The following is a 26258-nucleotide window of genomic DNA, read 5'->3' as shown; positions in this document are numbered from 1 at the left end:
TAAATAGTATGGCATGAGTCTTAATTATATATCTAATCTATCTATCTATATCTAGAAACATATTGAAAAATACTTGACTGTGATTTCTATAGTGTATCTCTTATAGGAAATAATTATCTCCCCTTAGCAGTACCACATAGTCCCTCACAACATTACCTAGAATTTTTTTTGAATATTTACATCCCTAGGAATTTAAAATCATCTTTTAGTATAGTAGTCATAGGTGTTGTTGCTTCTTCTTCCATCTTGCTTTTCTTACTTTATCAAAGGCACAAAACCCATCTAGTGGACGATTGGCAGTAGCATAGAATATGCAGAGACAAATAGTGGAAGTAGTTGGAAAACTTCCTTAACATCCTAACTAAATGCCTGTCATGGATCGGGTCCAAGTCTCAGACACTTGATCCCCATATGTCAACCTCTGGGAAAAGGCTTCTCCAGATATTTCAGGGTAGATGTTTCCTGACATCTGTGAACACTCAGTTATACAGTGATAGTACAAGATTATTCAAGAAATTTCTAAGTATCTTTCTGAAAGCATTCTTCATGTCCTTATTCCTGAGGCTGAAAATGAGAGGGCTGAGGAAAGGGGTGACGACAGTGTAGGGAACTGCGATCACTGTGTCATCTCCCCCTGATGCTTCTGGCTTCAGATACACAATAGATGCAAAACCAAAGTGGATGATGACCACTGTGAGGTGGGAGGCACAGGTAGAAAAGGCCTTCTGCTTGCCCTCAGCCGAAGGGATTTTGAGGACAGTGGAAAGAATGAACACATAAGTGAGGATGATGACAAGGAAGGTGCCCATCAAACCTGACACTGACATCACTGTTACAGTGAATTCTGTGAGGTCACTGTCTAAACAGGACAGCCTCACAACAGCCCTCATATGACAAAAGAAGTGTTTGACAAGGTTGGGGTTGCAGAAAGAGCCCCTGAATATCAATGCAGTCTCTATCACAGAGACAAAGAAGCCTGCAATCCAAGCAGAGGCCACACATTTTCCACACACCATGTTGGTCATAAGCAAAGGATATCTGAGAGGGTTGCAGATGGCCAAGAAGCGATCATATCCCATCCAAGTAAGAATGGCACAATTAGTGCCACCAAGTCCCAAGAAGAAACACATTTGCAAGCCACAACCTATGGATGAAATGCTTCTGTCCTTGGCCAGGAGATCTGAGAGCATCTTGGGGATAATGGTCAGTGTGTAGCAGGTCTCAGAGAAAGAGAGTGCACTAAGGAAGAGGTACATGGGTGTGTGGAGACGTCTGTCCACCCAAGTTAGACCCATGATGGCCAGATTACCTGTGAGGGTGGGAAGGTAGAGGCAAAAGAAAACCACAAAAAGAAATGTCTGTGCATGTGGGTAAACAGAAAAGCCAACAAGGATGAACTCTTTCAGGACTGTCTGGTTGATCTTCATCATGTGAAGTTCTGAAATCCAAGGAAACAAAAAATTCAAATTTCCATTATTCTCTGCAGTTTTGGTGTGAATAAAACAGACGATCAAATTTGCAGTTACCAATTGATTTTATATTTTATTTGGCAAAACAAGATGTGTATGTAGGTAATACTTTTCTTAATTGTCCTTTCATGTGTTTCTTCTTTATTAAGCCACCGTTACTAATTACTTATTGTGACTTTTTCTGCCATATTTTTTAAAGGAGTTTAATGGCTGATAGTAAAAAAAGAACAAAAAATACTCTAATTGCTGTCCAGATGAAGGAAATTCACATGCATAAGGTGAGTTACATTTGGATCTGATTCTAAGCCATGAAAAAATTACCAAGTAGTTAATTGACAGAATCAGGATCTGACATAGCAACTTCTACTTATAATATTGTCTGTAAGCAGCTAATAAGTGAAGTTTGATAGTTGTTTGGAATTTGGGGACTGTATTTAAACAACGGCTTATACTTACAACAGAAGATCAAAGTCATTACCTCTTCTTGAAAAAGACAATTAGGTCCTGAAATACTAAAGGAAAAGAAATAGCAAGCTCCCTTTCCTCTCTTCTAAAGGACCCTTAGGATAAATTTTGCTTAAATAGTTTGTGGATGATGTTACTAAGCAGACATTTTATGCAACTATAGATCAAGTGGCAAGAGACATTTTCTTCATTTCTTCAATGTAAAGCTCAGCATATGCAAAAAAGACAAATTCTAGTGATTCTGTATATTTCTTGATAATTCTATGTCAGATTTAATCTCATCCTCTTTAAAATTCCATGTTTGTCCTTATAGTTAATAACCCCTTATGTTTATATGACCTTGAACTATGTATTTTCTTAGCCACATGCTAACATATTTAATAACTCATTTATAGAGCCTGCATTTTGCCAAATTTGTTTGCATATTTATTCAGTTTACTCTTCAAACTGTATAGGTGAAGTGCCTAGGAGAAATATAAAATGTGTAGGGCAGCTGTAATTATTTTTAAAATTTACATTTTACATTTATAAATTTAAAAATTTAAAAATTGTTTTTTAAAAATACCTACTTTAAAAATAAGATGACCATATCTATGAAGTGTCACAACTGTAACCGGAATCAAGCTGTTTTAACGTTAGTGGTATAGGATTTTCGTTTATCAATGCTTTCACCTTGAAGAAAGACTACGAGTCATATAAGTCTGTAGTTCTCAGAGTGATAATATATATGGAGCATTTTAAGAAGATATTGATTTCCAATAACTCCAATAATGAGCAGGTTATTTTAAATGTGTTGAATCTCAAAACAATGTTTTACTTTGTTATTCAGCACTGTATCTTTGGCAGAGATGGAGACTTTCCATTGTTCCTTAGATTTGGTTCAGGCAAAGATTAAGCATTTTCAGGGTGGAATCTTGCTGGTCACTGAGAGTCAGAAGAGGCAGTAGGAAAATGGTCTAAATTACAAATGTTTTCATAAACAGTTCACAACATATGGACTCCACCTTAAAGGTCCCTTGGATTCTTTTGTCCTCGTGGACCTGACAAGATCTTCATTCTTTCATAGTCACACATGAGTCCCCTGACCTAATCTTGTCTATGAACCCTTTCATCTTTCTTGTTTCTCTCTCTCACTGTATCTACACTTTATCTGTGAGCGATTATCTCCAAAAAGGTAGACTATTTTTCTGTCTTCTTGCCTAAGAACTTATTATGAGGGACAGTGTCTAAATGTCCCTTCGGTTTGTTCATGAGACCTTTAAGTAACCCTCTTCAGTACCCAAACTCCATGTGAGTGTCCTTCGCGTCCAATTCCACAGTTGTAGATCATTGTTTCATTTCTCTCTATAAGCATCTTTCTGAAGGATTCTAGCTGTTTAAGAACAAAATCTCCCCCAGTTAGAAAATACTCGGTCTTTCTGTTGATCCCTAACATATTATGAAAAATTCTTTCCACTAACAGAGCTATTTACACACTAAGGTTCTAAATTCACATGACTCTTCACAATAACTCTATAAGAAAGGCGATTATATGGATTGTGGAATTAAAAGATACACTAAGTTCCCCAAAGGGAAAAAGTATACTAGCAAAATACAAAGTTGTTTTAGTAGGTGATCTCCTTGGTGCAAAGCCCAAAAGTTTTTCTGTCATACTACCTGCAAAACAGTGTGATTTCATACAATAGGCCATATTCCCTCCAAGACAGCCCAGAAAGGTTGTTTTCAAAGTTTAAAGTTCAGAAGCATTTTGAAAATACAAAGAACAATTGATACAAATTCCAGACCAGGTCCTTTCTCATTTAGGTTTTACTCAATTGTGTAGTAAATATCTACTTAGCTAACCATCAGGACTAAAATAGGAATGTCAATCTCCTTCTACTTTTGGCATATTCTGAACGTGTGTGTATATGTGTGAATGAGGGATGTTACCATATCCCATCCAATTCTAAGTTCTCTCCGAAGTTATTGCTAAATCAACCTGTCTCAAATTTAGTTTGCCATATAGAGCCACACTGACAAAAGAAATATATATCCTTTTCAAAGTCAAAGAGAAATGGTAATTTGAGGAAAATGGTAGTGACGATTAGTTATCAAGAAAAGAGAGTCAAACCATCTAGAATAATTTCCCACCTTGTGTATTTTTCAATGGCTCCAATGCCAAGTCAGTATTATAGTTATATTCTTCCAAGAACGTCTTCACGTTGTTAGAAGTATGCTTTGTTCTTCACTCAAAAGAGGCAAAGATCAATTTAGTATGCAAATTACTGGTCAAAGACTCTGGACTCTGAACTTTGTCACTGTTAGTTAAGTGACCTTGGGAAAGCCCTTGCATCTTCTGAGTTTCCCGACCTGGGAAGTGAAAAAAGTGGTCCTGACTTTGGGGACATCAGTTTTCTATGGCTCCAGAGTTTTTGACATGACATGTGAGGTTAGGCCACATTTGCAATGATCAGTTCCCAACACTCACTAAATTGCAGTGGCTTAGAGCCTTTACTTTTAACACTTTAGAGATATTACCTGATAATTGCCAGGGCTTGAGGTTCCTGACCTCTAGAGGTTTGTTAGGTTCTGCTTAAGAGACTCTCAGGGATTTCTTTCTTCTTTCATCAGAAGGAGGAAAAGAACTTTCTCACTCAACTTTTTAATTTGCTCTTATTAGTTGCAGGACTTTGTGTAACATGTGACTAGTAAAACTCTTCTGGGAATCTCTGGGGATTTAAAACATTCAGAGTTCATATTCTACCCATAACCAAGGCTTCCCGCTACTTCATTAGTTTTGTTTTATCAGAGAGGGAAGTCAGCTGCATCACTAGTACTCATTCCATTCACTTTTCCACTCTCCAGAAAAGGCTTTCCCTCTATTCATCAACTCCCTTCCTCTGTGGACAAAAACTATCGCCTTCCATTTCAGTAAACAAAGAATATTGTCTGCCTTTATGATAAAGAAGGAATGTTGCTAGCCATCATACCTTCAAGCTATTAGCCACTGAACTATACCCTAAGGGAAATGCAAAACAGTGAAAGGCAGGATGCTGGTCCTTCCCATAGATAAAAAGACACTAAAATAATTGATTTTAGATGTCTTGTACTTTTGTGATTAGCAGTAATTTTTTTAATGTTCAACTACATGTTCTCTATAGCAAAAACAAAACAAAACAAAACAAAACAAAAAAACTCTTATATATCCTGGATTCTTCCTTACCTTTTGGGAAGTTCCACAGAGCTATATGAAAAATTGTATCCTGGCCTATCACCTTTAGAAAGTCCACTGAATACAAAATTAATGTACTTAAATCAGAATTTATTTCTCTCATACAACAGTCTTGTGACAAGCAATCCAGAATTTGCAAGGTTGATATGGTAACTTCACTTCACAAAGTTATACAAGCCCTTGAAAACTGGTGAATTGTTTCTGCCATCCTTAAGATAAGCCTTCCATTGCTGAGTCCATAGTATCTGGTTTTCTGTTCATCAGATCAGATCAGTCGCTCAGTCGTGTCTGACTCTTTGCAACCCCATGAATCACAGCACACCAGGCCTCCCTGTCCATGACCAACTCCTGGAGTTCACTGAGACTCACGTCCATCGAGTCAGTCATGCCATCCAGCCATCTCACCCTCTGTCCTCCCCTTCTCCTCTTGCCCCCAATCCCTCCCAGCACCAGAGGCTTTTCCAATGAGTCAACTCTTCGCATGAGGTGGCCAAAGTACTGGAGTTTCAGCTTTAGCATCATTCCTTCCAAAGAAATCCCAGTGCTGAGATCCTTCAGAATGGACTGGTTGGATCTCCTTGCAGTCCAAGGGACTCTCAAGAGTCTTCTCCAACACCACAGTTCAAAAGCATCAATTCTTCAGCGTTCAGCCATCTTCACAGTCGAACTCTCACATCCATACATGACCACAGGAAAAACCATAGCCTTGACTAGACGAACCCTTGTTGCCAATGTTTCTGCTTTTGAATACGCTATCTAGGTTGGTCATAACTTTCCTTCCAAGGAATAAGCATCTTTTAATTTCATGGCTGCAGTTACCATCTGCAGTGATTTTGGAGCCCAGAAAAATAACGTCTGACACTGCTTCCACTGTTTCCCCATCTATTTCCCATGAAGTGATGGGACCGGACGCCATGATCTTCATTTTCTGAATGTTGAGCTTTAAGCCAACTTTTTCACTCTCCACTTTCACTTTCATCAAGAGGCTTTTGAGTTCCTCTTCACTTTCTGCCATAAGGGTGGTGTCATCTGCATATCTGAGGTTATTGATATTTCTCCCGGCAATCTTGATTCCAGTTTGTGTTTCTTCTAGTCCAGCGTTTCTCATGATGTACTCTGCATATAAGTTAAATAAGCAGGGTGACAATATACAGCCTTAACAAACTCCTTTTCCTATTTGGAACCAGTCTGTTGTTCCATGTCCAGTTCTAACTGTTGCTTCCTGACCTGCATAGAAATTTCTCAAGAGGCAGATCAGGTGGTCTGGTATTCCCATCTCTTTCAGAATTTTCCACAGTTTATTGTGATCCACACAGTCAAAGGCTTTGGCATAGTCAATAAAGCAGAAATAGATGTTTTTCTGTTCATAGCCATCAGTAAATCAGAGAGAGAGACATCATTCTTAAGGGATAAACCTAGAAGTTACACCTATCATTTAAGCTTATAAGCTTGGCAACAAAGGAGGCTAAGAATATAGAAGCTACTGTATTTGACCATCTGTGTACCCTGCTATAATTTCAGAGGATTCTATTATTAAAAATATTGAGAGAATACTTTCAATCACTTGCTATAGGTCTACTCAGCTGACAGTTCCTTTTTGTGGTAGTTTTGGAATTTTTTGTCTTTTTAGGAATCTGTCTATATCATCTAACTTATCTAATTTATTAGTCTGCAAATGTTCATAATATTTACTTATAATTCTTTTTATTTCTGGAAGTTCAATAACAATATCATTTCTGAGTTCCATAATTTAAATTATCTGAGTTTTTTTTTTTTGGTCTTGATCAATTGAGCAAATGTTTATCAATTTTGTTGATCTTTTTGATCTCTTGTTAAAAATCAAAAGAAGCAGCTTTTGGTTTCATCGACTTAAAAGTTTTTCTTTTATCCTACTATTTAAATTTTTTTTTCTTTAAATTTTACTCCCCGCCCCCCTACCACCACCTTCTATTTGCTTTAGGTTTACTTTGCTGTTCTCACAATGTCTTATGGTATAAGATTATGTTGCTTATTTGCCATCTTTCCAAATCCTGAAAGATGATGCTGTGAAAGTACTGCACTCAATATGCCAGCAAATTTGGAAAACTCAAACTCCCATATGATTGTAACCATACATTTTTTTCCTATTATACATCTGTGACTCTACTTCTATTTAGTAAATAAGTTCATTTACCCCTTTTTTATTTTAGATTCCATATATAAGCAATATATATTTGTGCGTGCTTTTTTTTGTATCTAACTTCCTTTCCTCAGTATGACAGTCTCTACATACATCCATGTTGCTGCAAATGGCATTATTTTTTTGTAGCTGAGCAATATTCCATTGTACATATGTATCACATCTTCTTTATCTATTTCTTTGCTGTTGGACATTCAGGTTGCTTCCATATTCTAGATATTGTAAATAGTGCTGCAATGAACATTGTGAGGTTTACATCTTCTTAAAGTATGGTTTTCTCCAGGTGCATGCTCAGGAATGGAATTGCTAATAATACTGTAGCTCTATTTTTTTTTTTTTTTTAGGAAACTCTGTACTGTACTGCTCTTCATAGTGGCCACCATAAGAAATTCTTTAAGAAAATCTGTTACTGTACTTTTTAAATCAAGTATTTCCATGTGGGCAATCTTAAATTTCTATTTTATTTATTGGTATTATATTTGATTAATATTATTATGATACCTTTCTTTACTTCTTTTTTTTAAGTCTTTAAATATATTTATTCAATAAAATGATGACTTTGAAGGTTTTTACTTTTCAGTATGTCATCTAGTCACACTCACAGGAATTTCTTGTTGTCTGATTTCTTTTCTGGTAATATGTGATACATTTCTGCTGCTTTCCATGTATCTTACTTTTGTTGTTGTTTAAAACTGGATATTTTAGATAATATATTGAAGAAACTTTGTTTATTGCCCCACCCCCTTACACATCCCTGGGCCTTATATTTGTTATTTTTTCTAATATTTGTTTAGTGACTATCTTGATTATTTTAGTGAAATTTCTCCTTCCCAGCCTTTTACAGTGTTAGTTCTCTGATGTGGCCTATCAGGGGCAGAGTCTTAGTTATGCCCACATTCACTCTGGGGTGAATGGTTTGGTTAACAGTCACTTTGGATGTCCTTTTCTTGGCCTTATGCACTTGTTAGCCTACTGAATGCTCTATTGTTTTCAACCCTGCCCTAGAACATAAATTGTTCCACAGAAGAATGAAACAAAATTCAGTCTCCTATGAAGGAATGGGCTTCCTTGGTGGGTCTGATGGTAAAGAATCTGCCTGCAATGGAGAACACCTGGCTTGGATCCCTGTGGGAAGATTCCCTGGAGAAGGAAATAGCTACCCACTCCAGTATTCTTGCCTGGAGAATTTCATGGACAGAGGAGCATGAAGGAATAGTTTCTGAGGTCAGTGTTAAAGATTTGCTCTGTTTCAGGGAGGACTGTTTGTTATCCTTTCCCCCTTGTTGAAAGAGCTTTTTAAATGAGGCTGAGATATTGAAGTAGAAACATCTTGTCCGGGGACATTCAGCAACAATATGACTGAACCCTCTAGAAATCCTTTATGAGAAGGGAGTCACTTGAATATGTAGACAAAGAAAGTCTCTTGTCAATTCATTAAATAGAGGATGTTGTAGTCACCAAGCCATCAACCTCTGATGGTGCACCCTAATGGAATTCAGGAAGGAGAAAAACAGAATACCGGCCCTAGATACTTAAGGTGCATATCAAAGGAATAGTTTCCATGAGACTAAACCCTTTCATCTTCTCATACATAGAAACATTATAAATTCGTTTACTTGAGGTGCCTTTTTTCTCTAACTAACAGAAATCTTTGGATACTCCAACTCCCTTTTTTGCATAAACTTCTATATATCCTGAGTCCTCCCCTACCTCTTCAGAACAGGTAGAACAGCTACCTGAGAGCCTGTCTTTAAGGATTAAATCCTCCGTATATCTGCCAAATAAAACATACTTCTCAACTTTTAGGTAATGCATATATATTTTTTTTTATTTGACCAGTACTCTCATATATTCATGAAAGCCTTAGGCTATGTCATATCGTGAATGTGTGCCTTTCATAAGAAGAATGTGAGTAGCCTAGAAGGAAATCCTATGTATTTTGTGTTTTTGTTTTCACTGTGGCTAGGGCAGTTTGTCGAACACAGTAAGTCTCAATACATGATGTAATGATGTTGCTGTAAATCTCTACCAGATGAATGTTATTCTCTGTCCTGACAAGAAATGGCAAAGTCCCAAGGCACAACTTCCACCCTCCAAGTTGTCCGTTCTGGCTAAGAGGAGGCAGATCTCAGTTGACAGCTCCTTCAGGGCCAGGTTCCCATATCCTGTCCAGCTGTCATCCCTGAGAGAGCCAGGAATCCAACCCAAATGGTGTTCAGTCTCCTCAGGTCACCCAAATGGGGAAACCAAGTCTCAGACTGTGGCCCAGAAAGACAACCCACTGCTAGTGGGTCACAGAGATATGAATGGGGTGGGGGGGGGAGGTTCACTGTTCCTCAAGGTCTGGGCCACTGCTAGTAGAGCCCTTTAGTGAGGGCTCTGCAGCCCAGCAGGACATAGCCCCCCATCTCTTCCCTGGGCCCTCGAGCTCACCTACTAGCCCAAGGCTGGGTAAGCTGGAGGACCTCCAGGAGGAGGCCTGAATCTGCCTCTTACCTCACTCTCCACCTGATGACTACCACACCATGATATTTGATTGAATCCCTTCCCCATTGGTCCCTCATTGACAGTTACCAGTGGGCAGGGCCCACTGCAGTGCTGACCAATAGCTGAGCAGGACAACTAACTCAGTGCTCATTGACGGTTGGTTGATTGTGGGTAGGGCTGACAGGCACAGTGGCTGAGAAAGACCTGTTGCCTAGTAACAGGGTGCAGAATAATGAGGCACAGCAATAGCTACTTGCTAAGGGCTGTGCTCTTCAGTGCTCATCCTGCTCTGTTACACAACCAACTTTGTAATGTTTCAGAGGGCCCTTAAGGCATCTCAGAGAAAAATAGTAAGGAGAAGGCAATGGCACCCCACTCCAGCACTCTTGCCTGGAAAATCCCATGGATGGAGGAGCCTGGTAGGCTCCAGTCCATGGTGTCGCTAAGAGTCGGACACGACTGAGCGACTTCACTTTCACTTTTCACTTTCATGCATTGGAGAAGGAAATGGCAATCCACTCCAGTGTTCTTGCCTGGAGAATCCCAGGGACAGAGGAGCCTGGTGGGCTGCCATCTATGGGGTCGCACAGAGTCGGACACAACTGAAGCGACTTAGCAGCAGCAGTAGCAGCAAAGATTGTTTGGTATGTTGAATTACATAGGAAGCATTGTCAAGGCATAATAAGCTTCCTCAGTTATACTCTGGATGAGTTTTGTTAGTATAGACATTGTTGAAATTATATAGTTTCTGAAATTAAGATATGTCCTAGTGTAATGTCATAATTCTAGTTGTTATCTTAAATCTATGTTACAGCAACTTGGTTAAGCTTCTTTGTCAAACATCTTAATCACATCTTTAACTTTGACCTTTAAGTCTTTTGTCAATTATAGACAGTTATTGTACTCTGATACTTTGTCAAAAGTGCTTCATCCTTAAGAAAATTCATAGGAGAGACTTTTAAAACATTCAGGTCTATGACAAATTTCACATCACACTGCTGAACTGGGTAAGAAATTTAAAAGTCTAATGGAAACTCTGATTTCATAAAACTGTTAGCAAAAAGGGTTAGTTACATGGAACTGGGTACACTGATGAATGTGATTATAATTTTTTGGTTTTGTCTGAACTATTACTGGTTTTTAATCTATGTCTTCTAGATATAGGGTGACTTTTCCCCTTAAGCTAATTATGATGTATAGCAACTTGGTTAATAATACTTTTGTAAGTAAAATTGAAACATTTATCTTCTTGCTGTATCTGATCTCTCCAGAAATTCCAAACTCATAGGTTCCCAACAGTCTTATCAAATAAATAAAGAAGGTCACTACCAGACTGGTGATATTTTTTGGGACTTCAAAAGGAGAAATTTATCCAAATCTGTAAGGCAAAATCTGTGACAAGCCCTTGGTTTGGATTTCTTGGCCCTCAGAGGCCTTTTAAAAATTCAATATGAGATTCTTTATGAAAAATTCTAACACAGCCAATTTAAAAGAGCCTATATGATCAATATAAGTAACCAGGCCAACCTTGTTGAAATCAGACTTAATTTGCACACAAATTAATCTTAATTTGGCTATATTTGGTAAAAATTAGGATGATTTTAGATAGAAAAGATAATGTTTCAATGTATATCTAATTCTGATTCTGTTAATTGAGGTGTGCATTAACTAAAGTCTGAGACAGCCCCTTGTTTTCACGCTACATAATTGCAAAGTTTAATTGAATTGTTAAAAGGATATTCCAAAGTTGTTTCTGAAGAATACAGTACCCTATGTTAGCATGAAGCAGTTACAAACCCAGACCTTTGCTCCTAACTCCATAGAAATGAAATAATATCTGACAGTCCACACCAACACACAAATAGTCAAATTTCTGAAAACTAAAGCCAAGGCGGGGGTGGGAAAACAACTCAAAATCACTGAGAAAAAGAAATGACAGCTTACTTAGAAACATAATTTGAAGAAGGAAGATTTTTCATCAGAAACAGTAGAAAGAATGTTTCAGAGAAATGAAAATCTTTGTTAGCTAATGGGTAGCATGCATTTCTAAAATTCCATAAACGTGGGTTCTTTTTTGTTTGTTTTGTTTTTTGTTTGTTTTTCTTAAACATAAATTTATTTATTTTAATTGGGGGTCAATTACTTTACAATATTGTATTGGTTTTGCCATACATCAACATGAATCTGCCACGGGTGTACACGTGTTCCCCATCCAGAACCCTCCTTCCACATCCCTCCCTGTACCATCCCTCTGGGTCATCCCAGTGCATCAGCCCAAAGCATCCAGTATTATGCATCAAACCTGGACTGGCGATTCATTTCATATATGATATTATACATGTTTCCATGACATTCTCCCAAATCATCCCACCCTCTCCCTCTCCTACAGAGTACAAAAGACTATTCTACACATCTGTGTCTCTTTTGCTGTCTCACATACAGGGTTATCATTACCATCTTTCTAAATTCCATATATATGCATTAGTATATTGTATTGGTGTTTTTCTTTCTGGCTTACTTTACTCTGTATAATAGGCTCCAGTTTCACCCACCTCATTAGAACTGATTCAAATGTATTCTTTTTAATGGCTGAATAATACTCCATTGTGTATATGTACCACAGCTTTCTTATCCATTCATCTGCTGATGGACATCTAGGTTGCTTCCATGTCCTGGCTATTATAAACAGTGCTGTGATGAACATTGGGGTACATGTGTCTCTTTCCCTTCTGGTTTCCATGGTGTGTATGCCCAGTAGTGGGATATCTGGGTCATAAGGCAGTTTTATTTCCAGTTTCTTAAGGAATCTCCACACTGTTCTCCATAGTGGCTGTATTAGCTTGCATTCCCACCAACAGTGTAAGAGGGTTCCCTTTTCTCCACATCCTCTCCAGCATTTATTGCTTGTAGACTTTTCAATCGCAGCCATTCTGACTGGCGTGAAATGGTACCTAATTGTTGTTTTGATTTGCATTTCTCTGATAATGAGTGATGTTGAGTATCTTTTCATGTGTTTGTTAGCCATCTGTATGTCTTCTTTGGAGAAATGTCTGTTTAGTTCTTTGGCCCACCTTTTGATTGGGTTGTTTATTTTTATGGAATTGAGCTGCAGGAGTTGCTCGTATATTTTTGAGATCAGCTGTTTGTCCGTTGCTTCATTTGCTATTATTTTCTCCCATTCTGAAGGCTGTCTTTTCACCTTGCTTAGAGTTTCCTTTGTTGTGCAGAAGCTTTTAATTTTAATTAGGTCCCAATTGTTTGTTTTTGCTTTTATTTCCAATATTCTGAGAGATGGGTCATAGAGGATCCTGCTGTGATTTATGTCGGAGAGTGTTTTGCCTATGTTCTCCTCTAAGAGTTTTATAGTTTCTGGTCTTTTTTTTTTTTTTTTCTTTTTTTTTTTTTTCTTCCAATTTTATTTTATTTTTAAACTTTACATAATTGTATTAGTTTTGCCAAATATCAAAATGAATCCGCCACAGGTATACATGCGCTCCCCATCCCAAACCCTCCTCCCTCCTCCCTCCCCATACCATCCCTCTGGGCCGTCCCAGTGCACCAGCCCCAAGCATCCAGCATCATGCATCGAACCTGGACTGGCAACTCGTTTCCTACATGATATTTTATATGTTTCATTGCCATTCTCCCAAATCTTCCCACCCTCTCCCTCTCCCACAGAGTCCATAAGACTGTTCTATACATCAGTGTCTCTTTAGCTGTCTCGTACACCAGGTTATTGTTACCATCTTTCTAAATTCCATATATATGCGTTAGTATACTGTATTTATGTTTTTCCTTCTGGCTTACTTCACTCTGTACAATAGGCTCCAGTTTCATCCACCTCATTAGAACTGATTCAAATGTATTCTTTTTAATGGCTGAGTAATACTCCATTGTGTATATGTACCACAGCTTTCCTATCCATTCATCCGCTGATGGACATCTAGGTTGCTTCCATGTCTTGGCTATTATAAACAGTGCTGCGATGAACATTGGGGTACACGTGTCTCTTTCCCTTCTGGTTTCCTCAGTGTGTATGCCCAGCAGTGGGATTGCTGGATCATAAGGCAGTTCTATTTCCAGTTTTTTAAGGAATCTCCACACTGTTCTCCATAGTGGCTGTACTAGTTTGCATTCCCACCAACAGTGTAAGAGGGTTCCCTTTTCTCCACACCCTCTCCAGCATTTATTATTTGTAGACTTTTGGATCGCAGCCATTCTGACTGGTGTGAAATGGTACCTCATAGTGGTTTTGATTTGCATTTCTCTGATAATGAGTGATGTTGAGCATCTTTTCATGTGTTTGTTAGCCATCTGTATGTCTTCTTTGGAGAAATGTCTATTTAGTTCTTTGGCCCATTTTTTGATTGGGTCGTTTATTTTTCTGGAGTTGAGCTGTAGGAGTTGCTTGTATATTTTTGAGATTAGTTGTTTGTCGGTTGCTTCATTTGCTATTATTTTCTCCCATTCTGAAGGCTGTCTTTTCACCTTGCTAATAGTTTCCTTTGATGTGCAGAAGCTTTTAAGGTTAATTAGGTCCCATTTGTTTATTTTTGCTTTTATTTCCAATATTCTGGGAGGTGGGTCATAGAGGATCCTGCTGTGATGTATGTCGGAGAGTGTTTTGCCTATGTTCTCCTCTAGGAGTTTTATAGTTTCTGGTCTTATGTTGAGATCTTTAATCCATTTTGAGTTTATTTTTGTGTATGGTGTTAGAAAGTGGTCCAGTTTCATTCTTTTACAAGTGGTTGACCAGATTTCCCAGCACCACTTGTTAAAGAGGTTGTCTTTAATCCATTGTATATTCTTGCCTCCTTTGTCGAAGATAAGGTGTCCATATGTGCGTGGATTTATCTCTGGGCTTTCTATTTTATTCCATTGATCAATATTTCTGTCTTTGTGCCAGTACCATACTGTCTTGATAACTGTGGCTTTGTAGTAGAGCCTGAAGTCAGGTAGGTTGATTCCTCCAGTTCCATTCTTCTTTCTCAAGATCGCTTTGGCTATTCGAGGTTTTTTGTATTTCCATACAAATTGTGAAATTATTTGTTCTAGCTCTGTGAAGAATACTGTTGGTAGCTTGATAGGGATTGCGTTGAATCTATAAATTGCTTTGGGTAGTATACTCATTTTCACTACAGGCCAATATCACTGATGAACATAGATGCAAAAATCCTTAACAAAATTCTAGCAATCAGAATCCAACAACACATTAAAAAGATCATACACCATGATCAAGTGGGCTTTATCCCAGGGATGCAAGGATTCTTCAATATCCGCAAATCAATCAATGTAATACACCACATTAACAAATTGAAAAATAAAAACCATATGATTATCTCAATAGATGCAGAGAAAGCCTTTGACAAAATTCAACATCCATTTATGATAAAAACTCTCCAGAAAGCAGGAATAGAAGGAACATACCTCAACATAATAAAAGCTATATATGACAAACCCACAGCAAACATTATTCTCAATGGTGAAAAGTTGAAAGCATTTCCTCTAAAGTCAGGAACAAGACAAGGGTGCCCACTTTCACCATTACTATTCAACATAGTTTTGGAAGTTTTGGCCACAGCAATCAGAGCAGAAAAAGAAATAAAAGGAATCCAAATTGGAAAAGAAGAAGTAAAACTCTCACTATTTGCAGATGACATGATCCTCTACATAGAAAACCCTAAAGAGTCCACCAGAAAATTACTAGAAATAATCAATGACTACAGTAAAGTTGCAGGATATAAAATCAACACACAGAAATCCCTTGCATTCCTATACACTAATAATGAGAAAACAGAAAGAGAAATTAAGGAAACAATTCCATTCACCATTGCAACGGAAAGAATAAAATACTTAGGAATATATCTACCTAAAGAAACTAAAGACCTATATATAGAAAACTATAAAACACTGGTGAAAGAAATCAAAGAGGACACTAATAGATGGAGAAATATACCATGTTCATGGATTGGAAGTTTCTGGTCTTAAGTTGAGATCTTTAATCCATTTTGAGTTTATTTTTGTGTATGGTGTTAGAAAGTGTTCTAGTTTCATTCTTTTACAAGTGGTTGACCAGTTTTCCCAGCACCACTTGTTAAAGAGATTGTCTTTAATCCATTGTATATTCTTGCCTCCTTTGTCAAAGATAAGGTGTCCATAGGTGCATGGATTTATCTCTGGGCTTTCTATTTTGTTCCATTGATCTATATTTCTCTCTTTGTGCCAGTACCATACTGTCTTGATGACTGTGGCTTTGTAGTAGAGCCTGAAATCAGGCAGGTTGATCCCTCCAGTTCCATTTTTCTTTCTCAAGATTCCTTTGGCTATTTGAGATTTTTTGTATTTTCATACAAATTTTGAAATTATTTGTTCTAGCTCTGTGAAAAATACTGTTGGTAGCTTGACAGGGATTGCACTGAATCTATAGATTGTTTTGGGTAGTATACTCATTTTCACTATATCGATTCTTCTGATCCATGAACACGGTATATTTCTCCATATATTAGTGTCCCCTTTGATTTCTTTCACCAGTGTTTTATAGTACATTAACAAATTGAAAAATAAAAGCCATATGATTATCTCAATAGATGCAGAGAAAGCCTTTGACAAAATTCAACACCCATTTATAAAACCTCTCCAGAAAGCAGAAATAGAAGGAACATTCCTCAACATAATAAAAGCTATATATGACAAACCCACAGCAAACATTATCCTCAATGGTGAAAAATAGAAAGTGTTTCCCCTAAAGTCAGGAACAAGATAAGGGTGCCCACTTTCACCATTACTATTCAACATAGTTTTGGAAGTTTTGGCCACAGCAGTCAGAGCATAAAAAGAAATAAAAGGAATCCAAATTGGAAAAGAAGAAGTAAAACCCTCACTGTTTGCAGATGACATGATCCTCTACATAGAAAACCCTAAAGACTCCACCAGAAAATTGCTAGAGCTAATCAATGGATATAGTAAAGTTGCAGGATATAAAATCAATGCACAGTAATCCCTTGCATTCCTATACACTAATAATGAGAAAATAGAAAGAGAAATAAGGAAACAATTCCATTCACCATTGCAATGAAAAGAATAAAATACTTAGGAATATATCTACCTAAAGAAATGTGGGTTCTAAAAAAAAAAAAAACTTCCCAGAGTAATCATCTTCATCTTAATATTACATAACTGGCCAAAAGGCAGCTGTAAATGATGTAACACTAATAATTATTTTATTTTATTATTTATTTTTTATTTATTTATTTATTTATTTATTTATTATTTATTTATTATTTATTTTATTTCAAGCTTTTACTTTTTAAGTTTTTAATTTACCTTTTATTACCTTTTATATGAAATAATGAGGAAACACTGATTTATAACATGTAAATTTCACGTGCACAGCATTATATGTTGACTTCTGTATACACTATAGCATGGTAGCCATCAAAAATTTAGTTTCTGTCTATTATTACATAATTGAACCCGTTTATCCAGTTCTCCCTCTTCCTGATTGCTTCCCTTCTAATAACCACTGCCTTGTTTGCATATCTATGTGTTTATTTTTGTTTGCGTTTGTTCTGTTCACAGATTTTGTTTGCTTGTTTGCTTTATATTTCACATTGTAAACTTTTAAAATGAGAAAGAATACCAACTTTCAATTAAGACACAACTGAGGATATAATATAATGGGAAATATCAAGCCACCTGATGCAAAGAGCTGACTCATTTGAAAAGACCCAGATGCTGGGAAAGATTGAAGGCAGGAGGAGAAGGGGATGACAGAGAATGAGATGGTTGGATGTCATCACCGAGTTAATGGACTTGGGTTTTGGTGGACTCCGGCAGCTGGTGATGGACAGGGAGGCCTGGCGTGCTGCGGTTCATGGGGTTGCAAGGAGTCAGACATGACTAAGCAACTGAACTGAACGGAACTGAACTGACAGATATGCATATGATACCACTGTACTGGCAAACAGTGAAGAGGAGCTAAAGAGTCTCTTGATGAGGGTAAAAGAGGAGAGTGAAAAAGCTGGCTTAAACTCAGCATTCAAAAAACTAAAATCGTGGCATCTGGTACCATCACTTCATGGCAAATAGACAGGGAAAAGAAGAAATAGGGATGGATTTATTTTCTTGGGCTCCAAAATCACTGCAGACAGTGACTATAGCCACAAGATTAAAAGACACTTGTTCCTAGGAAGAAAAGTTATGACAAAACTAGACAATGTATTAAAAAACAGAGACATCATTTTGCTGACAGAGATCCATATAGCCAAAATTATGTTTTTTTTCAGTAGTCATATACATATGTAAGAGTTGAATAATGAAGAAGGCTAAGTGCTGAAGAACTGATATTTTCAAATTGTGGTGCTGGAGAAGACTCTTGAGAGTCACTTGGACTATAAAGACAGCAAACCAATCAATCCTAAAGGAAACCATCCCTGAATATTCATTAGTAGGACTGATGCTGACCAAGAACTTCCAGATGTTCAAGTTGGATTCAGAAAAGGATTGAATTTTTTAGAAAAGGTTGAATTTAGGAAACAAGAGATCAAATTGCCAACACCCATTGGATCATAGAAATTTTTCCAGAAAAAAACATCTACTTCTACTTCACTATAAAAAAGCCTTTGACTGTGTGCATCACGACAAACTGGAAGATTCTTGAAGAGATAGGAATACAAGACCACCTCACTGGCCTCTGAGAAATCTGTATGCAGGTCAAGAAGCAACTGTTAGGACCGGACATGGAACAATAGACTGGTTCAAAATGGGAAAGGAGTATGTCAAGGCTGTATATTGTCACCTTGCATATTTAACTTATATGCAAAGTACATCATGTGAAATGCCAGACTGGATGAAGCTCAAACTGAATCAAGATTGCAAGGAGAAATATCAGTAACCTTAGATATGCAGATGACACCACCCTTATGGCAGAAAGTGAAGAAAAACTAAAGAGCCTTTACTATATTTTTCTTGAAGTAATTCATTATTAAGCTTAAATAGATTGCATTTAGAAATTCAGGCCATAATCTCTAGACTAACAAATAAAAATAGTAAGGAAAACTGCTATAAAGTCAATAGTTACACTAATGCCATCCTAGTTTCCACATTTCATCTTTTGGGTCCTCCTAACCAATGCAGAGTACCAGGAATCATACTGTAGTTAGGAGAATGTGTTCTTAGGTACTCTTGCCCCTATGTTACAAATAGGCAGTCTTATATTAATAAATTACTTAATTTTCCCATGCCTAAGTTTTTTAGTCTGAAAAATGAGAATATTAAATAATTTTAAATACTGTGACTTTAACTGTGATTGTTAAATTAATAAAAAGCAATGAGTAAAAAGCCTGTCAGTGAAATACAAGATAACACATCATTGTTGGTTTTACTGAATCAATGAATGGGTGATAATATATATTAGAGATGCAAATATTCATGTCATTATTATTAGTAGAGGAAAATGCATGCTAAGAGTGAAGAGCTAGATAAGATGATTAGCCTAGATAGACTTTCTGGACATTTTTACATTTAAAGAAAATCTGAGTGCGGTAGATTGGAAATCTGAGTGCAGATACTGCAGTATTTTGCAAAGGAGAAAAAAAATGAAAATAAGGTAAAAATTACTTTTTAAAAATGTGACTGAAGATAGTGGGACAGACATTTGAAGATATTGATATACAAGAAGAGACTGAACCTAAGGGAGATTGGAATATTCTCAATATTTGAGTGTGAAGGTATCAGTTCAGTCACTCAGTCATGTTCGACCCTTTGAGACCCCATGAAACACAGCACGCCAGGCCTCCCTATCCATCATCAACTCCCGGAGTCCACCCAAACCCATGTCCACTGAGTCAGTGATGCCATCCAACCATCTCATCCTCTGTTGTCCCCTTCTCCTCCTGCCTTCAATCTTTCCCAGAATCAGGGTCTTTTCAAATGAGTCAGTTCTTCACATCAGGTGCCCAAAGTACTGGACTTTCAGCTTCAACATCAGTCCTTCCAATGAACACCCAGGACTGATTTCCTTTAGGATGGACTGGTTGGATCTCCTTGCAGTCCAAGGGACTCTCAAGACTCTTCTCCAACACCACAGTTCAAAAGCATCAATTCTTCTGTGCTCAGCTTTCTTTATAGTCCAACACTCACATCCATACATGACCACTGGAAAAACCATAGCCTTGAGTACACGGACCTTTGTTGGCAAAGTAATGTCTCTGTTTTTCAATATGCTCTCTAGGTTGGTCATAACTTTCCTTCCAAGGAGTAAGTGTCTTTTAATTTCATGGCTGCAGTCACCATCTGCAGTGATTTTGAGCCCAGAAAAATAAAGTCAGCCACTGTTTCCATTGTTTCCCCATCTGTTTGCCATGAAATGATGGGACCAGATACCATGATCTTAGTTTTCTGAATGTTGAGCTTTAAGCCAACTTTTTCACTCTCCTCTTTCACTTTCACCAAGAGGCTTTTTAGTTCCTCTTCACTTTCTGCCATAAGGGTAGTGTCATCTGCATATCTGAGGTTATTGATATTTCTCCCCGCAATCTTGATTCCGGCTTGTGCTTCTTCCAGCCCAGCGTTTCTCATGATGTACTCTGCATATAAGTTAAATAAGCAGGCTGACAATATACAGCTTTGATGTACTCCTTTCCCTATTTGGAACCAGTGTGTTGTTCCATGTCCAGTTCTAACTGTTGCTTCCTGAACTGCATATAGGTTTCTCAAGAGGCAGATCAGGTGGTCTGGTATTCCCATCTCTTTCAGAATTTTTATGTGACCTCAAAATTAAAGGAACATCAGAAATGGTCATCTAATACTTTTAAGACAACAGTAATGGAAAGAGAATACCTGTTTTCTTTCTATACTTATTATAGTGTGAATTTAAAAGCATCAATTTTAAGGTCTGTGATATAGGGCTGGTCACTTAAATTCAATCATGGTCACTTTATTCTTCTATTAAATGCAACTGTTACTGTTTCTTTCTAACTCCTTTTAAGTTTTAAAATAGATTTAACCTATATCATGTTTAACATGTTATATCATGTTTAACACAAAATAGATGTATAAATTATTGTTTGAATTGCAATCCTAGTATCCCTTTGTTCACATTTCCTTTTTCTTCTTTTCCCAAAAGAATATTTCTAGTTAATGACAAGCACAAATTGCTTGCTGAAACAGCACCCACTGGTACTGTAGAATCTTCAGAGAAAGAAGCTGTTTTCATGGAAACAGATTCACTCCTGGGAACAAGGGTTTGGAAGGTTCCCTGGTATCACTTGGGAACATCACTCTGGCTCAGAATAAGAGTTTCTAAGCTGGATCTCAAGTCCTTTCTCCTACAAACAGGTCTACTGGGGGTCAGGTTAGTATATGGCTGCTTAAAGGCAGGAGTTGCCCTCACTGTCTGCCACTTCAGGTGAGTAGGGAATCCTCCCTTGTTTAATCTCTTACAGACAGTGGAGCCTGACAGCTGATCATTGGGCTGAAAGATGTGCAACTTGCCCTGATTTTTCCTTCAATGCTTTGCATAGACTCAAATGAACAAGGGCCTGCAGGAAGGGTGTTATAAGAGATTATTGTTGAGCAAAACTGTTTCTAATTTTGTATCATGTGACTGAGTGTCCCACAGTAACTGAGAGGAGTCATCATTGTTTGGGGAAATAATGTTTGATTAGAACACAAGGCACTTTTTCTCTAGTCTTGGCTTATTATGACTTCAAGGAAGTCACTCCACCCTCTTGCCTCTGTTACTTAGTCTCTAAAATAATGTCCATCAAGCTACCAAACTTCAAGTTCTAACAGGCAACATGATGTGTCCACATGTGTATTATGAGGTATTGTGTGTATAATGTTGGTATCAATATATGTGTGGTGTGCATATCTACATATATATGTGGTGCCTGAATATATGTTAATTTAAAATGTGTGTTCATTTCCAATGTGTGTGCGTGTTTGATATTAATGGTAAATGTGCAGTGTATAGTTTTTAACATGTAAAATGTGCACAATTATGTGTGAGTGCTTTGCATGTGATATGCATGTATATAAATGCATGAGTATATATAGTCACATATGTGTGTGTATATTGTGTATCTTTGTATTCACATATGCACATCTATGTATGTGAGAATGGATTCATAATCTGTGTGTCTAATAAAGTATGTTTCTGAAATTTATTGCTGTCTAAATCCTTTTAGTTACAACAGGTACAAAAAAATCAGAATCCACCTCCTCTTGGCTTTAGAAGAAACTAGACATCTACTGGCAAAGTGGAAAGAATCAAGTCTATCAGGATGTCATTCAGAATGGAGCAGACCAATGCAACCTTCTGGAGCGGCTTCATCTTCCTAGCCTTCTCTAGCTTTGGGGAACTGCAACTCTTGCTCTTTGCATTGTTCCTCTCCCTGTATCTTATCACCTTGACCAGCAATGTCTTCATTATTGTAGTCATCAGGCTGGACAGCTGTCTGCACACCCCCATGTACCTCTTCCTTTCCGTCTTAGCTTTCTCTGAGACCTGCTATACTTTGGGCATCATCCCTAGAATGCTTTCTGGCCTTGTCAGAGGTGGGCAGGGCATCTCCTTTGTGGGCTGTGCTGTCCAAATGTTCTTCTCTGCTTCATGGGCCTGTAGCAACTGCTTCCTTCTGGCTGCCATGGGCTTTGACAGATATGTGGCCATCTGTGCCCCACTACACTATGCCAGCTGCATGAATCTTACTCTCTGTGCCCAGCTTGTTGGCACCTCATTTCTGAGTGGGTACCTCTTTGGTCTGGGAATGACACTGGTCACTTTCCACCTCCCATTCTGCAGCTCCCATGAGATCCAGCACTTTTTTTGTGACACACCGCCAGTGCTGAGCCTGGCCTGTGGAGATACAGCCCTGAGTGAGCTGGGAATCCTGATCCTCAGCCTGCTGGTTCTCCTGGTATCCTTCTCCCTCATCTCTGTCTCCTACACCTACATCCTGGCAACGATCCTGAGGATCTCCTCCACCAAGGGGCAGAAGAAGGCCTTCTCGACCTGTGCCTCACACCTCACAGTGGTCACTATTCACTATGGCTGTGCCTCCTTCATGTACTTGAGACCCAAAGCCAGTTACTCTCTTGAGCGGGATCAGCTTATTGCTGTCACCTATACTGTGGTAACTCCTCTCCTCAATCCCATCATTTATAGCCTAAGAAATAGGGCTGTGCAGACAGCCCTGAGAAATGCTTTCCAAGGGGGATTACTAGGTAAAGGATGAAGGCTACCTGATGGGACAGTCTCCTTTATGTAGGCTGGACAAACACCAGAAACCGAGGCCAGTGGGCCAGATGTTCAGAGTCTTAGGCCAAACCTACTTATCCCAATTTCCTGAGAGAGCCCCATCCTGTCTCTTACAGGTTCCCCAGGGCTGCTGAGGAAATGCTGAGGCAGGGCTTCCTGCTCTGGTTACTGTGCTTAACTCACACTGAGCTGAGAGTCTGAAATTTTCATTTCCAGCCTCCCATATGTCAGCAGTAGTTCCTGAAACTCAGTTCATTAAGAATTTTCTAACTGAGCTAAACAAGATAAAGGGAGTTTCAAGCACCCAAGTTCAAAGCAGCTGGGGTCCTTCCAGGGATACTATAGAGATTTCTAAAATCATTATATAATTAGACTACCCCACCAATAATGTTCTTGCAAGATCTGAAACTCAGTAATTATCAGGTTAGCAAATCAGTTTGAATGCTTTGCTAAATGAAAAGGTCAGTTTGTTTTGTTTTGTTTTTGTTTTTTTATTATTATTTTTTTTTGTCTCCCACTAGATGTCTTTAATCTTTTTATGTAGGTTTCTTTTTTTCACCTTTGGCTCATTATTTCTTTGCCCCCTTCTTTTTTAACTAGCTCTGCTAGTTGGATGGATTCTATTTACTTTCTATTTTCCTTGATAATTGCTATTCCTCTCTAAATGACCTCCTAATCTTGGATGTATGAACCTCTTCACTTGGGTCACTACGTAGCATGGATACTATCCTTTAGAATCTGTATTGGAATTCTCTATCCTGTTTGTTTTATACTTCACCCTCAATATGCATGGTATGAGACATTTCTAAGGATAAGTAAGTGAAAGTAACTCAGTCATGTCTGACTCTTTGCAACCCCATGGATTGTATCCTGCCAGGCTCCTCTGTCCATGGAATTCTTCAGTCAAGAATACAGTAAGTATTTCTTTCTGGCTTACTTCACTCTGTATAATAGGCTCCAGTTTCATCCACCTCATTAGAACTGACTCAAATATATTCTTTTTAATGGCTGAGTAATACTCCATTGTGTATATCTACCACAGCTTTCTTATCCATTCGTCTGCTGATGGACATCTAGGTTGCTTCCATGTCTTGGCTATTATAAACAGTGTAATGAACATTGGGGTACGCTTGTCTCTTTCAATTCTGGTTTCCTTGGTGTGTATGCCCAGCAGTGGGATTGCTGGGTCGTATGGCAGTTCTATTTCCAGTTTCTTCAGGAATCTCCACACTGTTCTCCATAGTGGCTGTACTAGTTTGCATTCCCACCAACAGTGTATGAGGGTTCCCTTTTCTCCACACCCTCTCCAGCATTTATTGCTTGTAGACTTTTGGATCACAGCCATTCTGACTGGCATGAAATGGTACCTCATAGTGGTTTTGATTTGCATTTCTCTGATAATGAGTGATATTGAACATCTTTTCATGTGTTTGTTAGCCATCTGTATGTCTTCTTTGGAGAAATGTCTATTTAGTTCTTTGGCCCATTTTTTGATTGGGTTGTTTATTTTTCTGGATTGAGCTACAGGAGTTGCTTGTATATTTTTGAGGTTAGTTGTTTGTCAGTTGCTTCATTTGCTATTAATTTCTCCCATTCTGAAGGCTGTCTTTTCACCTTCATATAGTTTCTTTTGTTGTGCAGAAGCTTTTAATTTTAATTAGGTCCCAATTGTTTATTTCTGCTTTTATTTCCAATATTCTTGGAGGTGGGTCATAGAGGATCCTGCTGTGATTTATGTCGGAGAGTGTTTTGCCTATGTTCTCCTCTAGGAGTTTTATAGTTTCTGGTCTTACATTTAGATCTTTAATCCATTTTGAGTTTATTTTTGTGTATGGTGTTAGAAAGTGTTCTAGTTCCATTCTTTTACAAGTGGTTGACCAGTTTTCCCAGCACCACTTGTTAAAGAGATTGTCTTTAATCCATTGTATATTCTTGCCTCCTTTGTCAAAAATAAGGTGTCCATAGGTGCGTAGATTTATCTCTGGTCTTTCTATTTGTTGCATTGATCTATATTTCTGTCTTTGTGCCAATACCATACTGTCTTGATGACTGTGGCTTTGTAGTAGAGCCTGAAGTCAGGCAGGTTGATTCCTCCAGTTCCATTCTTCCTTCTCAAGATTGCTTTGGCTATTCGAGGTTTTTTGTATTTCCATACAAATTGTGAAATTATTTGTTCTGGCTCTGTGAAAAATACCGTTGGTAGCTTGATAGGGATTGCATTGTATCTATAGATTGTTTTGGGTAGTATACTCATTTTCACTATATTGATTCTTCTGATCCATGAATATGGTATATTTCTCCATCTATTAGTGTCCTCTTTGATTTCTTTCACCAGTGTTTTATAGTTTTCTATATATAGGTCTTTAGTTTCTTTAGGTAGATATATTCCTAAGTATTTTATTCTTTTCATTGCAATGGTGAATGGGCTTGTTTCCTTAATTTCTCTTTCTATTTTCTCATTATTAGTGTATAGGAATGCAACAGATTTCTGTGTGTTGATTTTATATCCTGCAGCTTTACTATATTCATTGATTAACTCTAGTAATTTTCTGGTGTACGCTTTAGGGTTTTCTATGTAGAGGATCATGTCATCTGCAAACAGTGAGAGTTTTACTTCTTCTTTTCCAATTTGGATTCCTTTTATTTCTTTTTCTGCTCTGATTGCTGTGGCCAAAACTTCCAAAACTATGTTGAATAGTAGTGGTGAAAGTGGGCACCCTTGTCTAGTTCCTGACTTTAGGGGAAATGCTTTCAATTTTTCACCATTAAAGATAATGTTTACTGTGGGTTTGTTATATATAGCTTTTATTATGTTGAGGTCTGTTCATTCTATTCCTGCTTTCTGGAGAGTGTTTATCATAAATGGGTGTTGAATTTTATCAAAGGCTTTCTCTGCATCTATTGATATAATCATATGGCTTTTATTTTTCAGTTTGTTAATGTGGTGTTTACATTGTTTGATTTGCAGATATTGAAGAATCCTTGCATCCCTGGGATAAAGCCCACTTGGTCATGGTGTATGATCTTTTTAATGTGTTGTTGGGTTCTGATTGCTATAATTTTGTTAAGTATTTTTGCATCTATGTTCATCAGTGATATTGGCCTGTAGTTTTCCTTTTTTGTGGCATCTTTGTCAGGTTTTGGTATTAGGGTGATGGTGGCCTCATAGAATGAGTTTGGAAGTTT

At 37.8% G+C, this 26258-nt stretch overlaps 2 protein-coding genes across 2 annotated transcripts; one reads left to right on the top strand and one right to left on the bottom strand.

Moving 5' to 3' along the window:
* Positions 1 to 479: 479 nt before the first annotated feature.
* Positions 480 to 1439, bottom strand: LOC113882738 (olfactory receptor 10X1-like). Its single transcript, XM_027525830.1, has one exon. The coding sequence runs from the start codon at positions 1428 to 1430 to the stop codon at positions 480 to 482; it is 951 nt and encodes a 316-aa protein (XP_027381631.1). The 5' UTR covers positions 1431 to 1439.
* Positions 1440 to 22107: 20668 nt separating this feature from the next.
* On the top strand, positions 22108 to 23049 carry LOC113890411 (olfactory receptor 10Z1). Its single transcript, XM_027538299.1, has one exon. The coding sequence runs from the start codon at positions 22108 to 22110 to the stop codon at positions 23047 to 23049; it is 942 nt and encodes a 313-aa protein (XP_027394100.1).
* Positions 23050 to 26258: the final 3209 nt, after the last annotated feature.

The sequence above is a fragment of the Bos indicus x Bos taurus genome, chromosome 3 (genome assembly GCF_003369695.1).
Source record: "Bos indicus x Bos taurus breed Angus x Brahman F1 hybrid chromosome 3, Bos_hybrid_MaternalHap_v2.0, whole genome shotgun sequence".
Lineage (NCBI taxonomy): Eukaryota > Metazoa > Chordata > Mammalia > Artiodactyla > Bovidae > Bos > Bos indicus x Bos taurus.
Note: the sequence above shows the minus strand (reverse complement) of the source record. Positions and strands in the feature narration are given on the sequence as shown.

What these genes read in the sequence shown, in the direction of transcription:
- LOC113882738 (XM_027525830.1), bottom strand. Translation starts at nt 1,430, where the DNA reads ATGATGAAGATCAACCAGACAGTCCTGAAAGAGTTCATCCTTGTTGGC.
- LOC113890411 (XM_027538299.1), top strand. Translation starts at nt 22,108, where the DNA reads ATGGAGCAGACCAATGCAACCTTCTGGAGCGGCTTCATCTTCCTAGCC.